Source organism: Pseudophryne corroboree, chromosome 12, assembly GCF_028390025.1.
Source record: "Pseudophryne corroboree isolate aPseCor3 chromosome 12, aPseCor3.hap2, whole genome shotgun sequence".
In the NCBI taxonomy this organism is placed as follows: domain Eukaryota; kingdom Metazoa; phylum Chordata; class Amphibia; order Anura; family Myobatrachidae; genus Pseudophryne; species Pseudophryne corroboree.
The window spans coordinates 159,614,462-159,619,613 of record NC_086455.1 but is presented as its reverse complement, the minus strand read 5'-3'; the positions used below and the strand labels follow the sequence as shown (position 1 = coordinate 159,619,613).

The following is a 5,152-nucleotide window of genomic DNA, read 5'->3' as shown; positions in this document are numbered from 1 at the left end:
CCCTGTAACCCAACGAGAGCTACCAGCGCTGCGGCTTTTTAACAAGAGCTTATTGCAGTAACTGATTGATATGAAGTCACTTCATCTCCCAGGTGTTGAGACAGGAACTCTAGACGCAGAGTCAGTATAGGTCACCGATTCATTAGCACCAGTGACGGCTCCCCCATCAGCTTTTCCCCAACAATTCCTTGATATAATAAAAAGGAGAATTCTAATCCCGTGCACCCAGTAAATACTCAGACACTTTGAAATGCATTAAAGGAAAATACATTATTTATTCTCAAGGTCTTGGGACAAGCAAAACAAATGCTTGAGGTTCTGTATCCTCTGTCCGCAGGAGTCAGAAGTACAAAACAGAAATACAAATAAAAAATATAAATATTCTCAAAATTCAACATAAATTAACCAAAATACCGCCTACAGGAAATAAAAAAACGTTTTCATGGAAAACTCGGAGAGACAGCGAGACGGAATTACAATCAACGGAAGATACAGCACGTTTACCACGTGTCCGGCTTCAATATATATTTATATATACTCTATTAGACTTTACAAAATATATTGTAGCTGGTACGGAACTGCCAAGCGCTAGATCCGCCGAGCAATCCGCAGCCAGCCAGCACCATAACAAGCCGGGGTACAGGCTCCATACACACACACACACAACACAGCTTCAGAAGATGGAACATTTACCCAACGTGTTAACATCACTGTCACAGCAGTGAAGGACAGGAGTGAAGATACATCATGCTACATATACAACAGGAGAAGTCACAAGAAGTCCATGCCAGTGCTCCATGTCAGGAAGAAGTATCGGGCTTCAGTGGCAGATGGAAGGTGTCTCCCGCTGCATGGGCACAGCAGGAGAGTAGGGCAGCCACCAGTCAAAGCCAGAGGAACAAATGTGGCAACTCTTGGGCACTGGGAAGGGGGTCATCTTTTCAGCTACAAGCTGCTCACGACTTTGGCCAGAGATGAAGGGACTGGACATGCACAGTATAGCAGCAAGGGAGGTCATCCGACAATACGAGGGGGTGAACCCACATCACTTATTGCCTGTGAAATTTATGGAGAAAGAGGCGCCAAGCTTTGACCATTTTTATTTTGGAACAGTTCCAGATCGCTCTCCAGCAAGTTTATGTCTTAGTTCTCAGGCATTACAAGGCCAATAGGGTGGGAGAGTTGAGAGAGTCCGACGACTGCTCGTTGCTGCTGCTCCCTCGCCGATGTGCAGCTCCGCAGTTGGGGAAGGGTTCAGACTCTGGGTAGGTGAAGACAAAAGAGGTGGTGTAGGTGGTGCAAGCTGGTGTGCAGGTGACCACTGGCGTGCAGAGAGGCTCCATGTCCGCTGACAGTGTGTTGTATAGAGGCTCCCAGTCAGAGCTGTAGAGGGCGGTGGACAAATCCACATCTGGGACTGAGCGGGCAGCATCAGAAGCTCCAGTAGGAGTGGGGCTGAAGAGGAACTCATCCAAGGGTTCAGACTTGAGTTCCATGGGAATCTGCAGATGGGAGGCTTCCTTTTCCTCAGGGATGGAAGACTGTGGAATGCTTACTGTAAAGAGTGGTTGCACATTAGGTTCTGGAGTGCTAGGAACACATGGGACCTCAGAGATCAGGCTCAAGTCAAGGGTAGATGTCAAGTCCTGAAAAGCCCCCTCCAAGTCATGTGGAATTTTGCAGGCTGGTTTATGAGCGGCAAGTATGAACTCCAACTTCTCCTTTTCCTTCAAGAGGGCTGCTATCTCTGCCTGCAAGCCCGATTTCTCATCCTCCAAATCATCTGTTTCCTGAGGAAAGGGTAGAAGCTGGTTAGGCCATGTAATTTAGCACCCAAAAGCCACATTAGTAAAACAGACCTATGCATCATGGTGTAAGGAGACAATAGATACTTACAGCTTGGAGGGTGTCTGTCAGCTCCCGGCGGCGGTTACGGCATTTAGCTGCTGCCATTTTATTCCTTTCCCGTCTAACTCTCCTCTTTTCCTCCTCCTCAGGGGAAAGCTGTGGAAGCAAGGACAGAAGGTAAGCATTGAGAGGGCAAGTGCTCCAAGGTCTGCATGAACAGAGAAGAAGGCCACAGACTGCGTATCAGAGGCACGAGCGGGACAATTACCTGTTCTATTTTTCCCCTCCTGCCCAGGCTCTGGCCCCTTCCGGATGACCCTTTCATCTGACCAGTCCGGCTGTAGGATGTGATTGTCCCATAGGGGTGTGCTCTAGTTTGAGATGGTGCTACAGAGGAGATCAGGGTAGGCTGCACCAGCCACTGCAGGTCTGGAGTTGTAGAGATGGCTGTAACGGTGGGGACAAAGCTGCCACTGGAGTCTGTGCCAAATTCCTGGAATGAGAAAAAACAAAACACACAGTCAGCAAAGAACAAAACTAAGTACATCATCACTCCCTTTCCTACACAATCAGAGGGCTCGGCCAAGCATTCATTACTATGGGCTGGGGGGGGGGGGGGCAAATCATTCATTGCTCCATGGAACCAGGTCATTCATTACTCCACGGCTGGAAGGTGGCTATTAATGGGATAAAACAGTAGGATCAGGCAGTCCTAGGGAGAAAAAGGGGCTGCAAGGAATTCATTACATCTAGTAGTGCGATTAGAGGGCTGTAGATGTATCCATTACCGCAGGGAATAAGGGCATCAGGTAGTGGGATCAGGGGGGTTGCACATCCATTTGTTACTTTAGGGTAATCAGTGGGCTGCAGATACATTTGTTACTGCAGGGCTTTAGAGGGAATCATGCAATGCTATATGAGGGTAGGGGGTGTTAGATCAATTTATTACTGCAGTGGATTAGGCTGTCATGCAATAGGATTAGTGGTGTGCAGCTCATTCATCACTCCAGGTAGAGGGAGGAGGCTGCAGGTCCATTCATTACTGCTGGAAGTTACTGGAAACATGCAATGGGATCAGGTCCATTCATTGCACCAGGGGTGCATGTAGCGCAATTCGAGAGCTGCAGGTCCATTCAATGCTGCAGCAAGTTAGGGAAGGGGGTTGTGCAGGTCCTGTCATTGCACCAGGGAAGCAGGTAGTGTAATCAGAGGGCTGCAGGTAGTGTAATCAGAGGGCTGCAGGTCCTGTCATTGCACCAGGTAGTGTAGTGTAATCAGAGGGCTGCAGGTAGTGTAATCAGAGGGCTGCAGGTCCTGTCATTGCACCAGGTAGTGTAGTGTAATCAGAGGTCTGCAGGTAGTGTAATCAGAGGGCTGCAGGTCCTGTCATTGCACCAGGGAAGCAGGTAGTGTAATCAGAGGGCTGCAGGTCCTGTCATTGCACCAGGTAGTGTAGTGTAATCAGAGGGCTGCAGGTTCTGTCATTGCACCAGGGAAGAAGGTAGTGTAATCAGAGGGCTGCAGGTCCTGTCATTGCACCAGGGAAGCAGGTAGTGTAATCAGAGGGCTGCAGGTCCTGTCATTGCACCAGGGAAGCAGGTAGTGTAATCAGAGGGCTGCAGGTAGTGTAATCAGGGGGCTGCAGGTCCTGTCATTGCACCAGGGAAGCAGGTAGTGGGATGAAGGAGCCGCACGTCCAATCCCAGGGCAGGAGTAGGATATAAATAGCGGTGACGTCGGGATGACGCAGGCGCCGCTCTGGAGTCTCCTGAATGAACTCTGGTTTTATCAATGAATCCGCGTTACACACACGGGGAGGGGGGGCCGAGCCCATCCCCCGGCCGCTCACACACCCGCTACCCCCGTACCCCGGGCTCAGTGCCGCTGTCCCAGAGGCTGTCACTTACCGGCGGTGTGAGCGGAGAGCCCATGCTGGAGAACGAGGCTGAGGGAGACGGGTAATAAGTCATGCTGTCCCCGGCGGGAGAGGCGCTGCTGCACCGTGAGGAAGCGGCGTCGTAGTCGGTGGAGAATCCGTGATACATGGCTCTACTGCTTGTGTATTGTGTCTCCGAGAGAGCTGCGAGCTGTCACTGCTGCCTCTCGCCGCTCTCCTCCCTTTTATACCCGCTGCCTGGCAGCTTGCCAATGGGAGAGACCATGTCAGTGCGGCGGGGGCGCACGGCTGTTCCTGGAAGAGTCCTCTGTGTCAGACATCCGGGGAGGGGGCCTTCCTCTCTGTGCCTCTGCTCACCGGAGCCCGTCCGCCTGCCCGCATCGCTTCTCACAGCCGCAGGGTCAAGAAGAAGCTGACGCCCACCCCCGTGGAGTCCCCCAAATGGTTCTATCCAGTGACCAGACTCGGGAATCCATTGACGCAGATATCCTTAAAAGGAAAACATCCTGTGTGAGGGCGGGGCCAGCGGAGGGCGGGGCTGCCGGGAAGAGCCCTGAGAGCTGCAGCAGAGAGGGAGGGAGGGGTGGAGAGACAACAAACATACCAGTTCCATGGCCACAGAGTATAATAATAATAATAACAACATATAGGTGACATCACAGTGTTATTATACAGGTGACTTCACGGTATATGTGACATTACATAATAACCTATAGGTGACATGACAATAATATACACGTGATAACACGATAATAATATTTAAGTGACATCACGGGATATCATCATAAAATATAGGTAACAGTATATGGTGGTGATAATATATGTGACCACATAGTATAACAGTCATTTATGTGACAACACTCTATATAATAACATATAGGTGACAACTCTACAGTGTGTAGCAGTGATATATGTGACATCTCAGTGTATGGCAATGATATATGTGACATCTCGGTGTATGGCAATGATACACAGGTGACATCTTGGTGTATGGCAGTGATATATAGGTGACATCTCCGTGTATGGCAGTGATATACAGGTGACGTCTCAGTGTATAGCAGTGATATATATATAGGTGACATCTCAGTGCATGGCCGTGGTATACAGGTGACATCTCAGTGTATAGCAGTGATATATATACAGGTGACATCTCAGTGTATGGCCGTGGTATACAGGTGACATCTCAGTGTATAGCAGTGATATATATACAGGTGACATCTCAGTGTATAGCAGTGATATATATACAGGTGACATCTCAGTGTATGGCCGTGGTATACAGGTGACATCTCAGTGTATAGCAGTGATATATATACAGGTGACATCTCAGTGTATAGCAGTGATATATATACAGGTGACATCTCAGTGTATTGCAGTGATATATAGGTGACATATCAGTGTATGACAGTG

General features: G+C 49.4%; 1 protein-coding gene across 1 annotated transcript; it reads right to left on the bottom strand.

The window, feature by feature from the left end:
* Window positions 1-251: 251 nt before the first annotated feature.
* FOS (Fos proto-oncogene, AP-1 transcription factor subunit) lies at window positions 252-4,198 on the bottom strand. Its single transcript, XM_063948283.1, has 4 exons — window positions 3,756-4,198; window positions 2,117-2,341; window positions 1,897-2,004; window positions 252-1,790 (listed from the first exon to the last, which is right to left on the bottom strand). The coding sequence occupies exons 1-4, from the start codon at window positions 3,891-3,893 to the stop codon at window positions 1,158-1,160; spliced, it is 1,104 nt and encodes a 367-aa protein (XP_063804353.1). The 5' UTR covers window positions 3,894-4,198; the 3' UTR covers window positions 252-1,157.
* Between the last annotated feature and the right edge of the window lie 954 nt (window positions 4,199-5,152).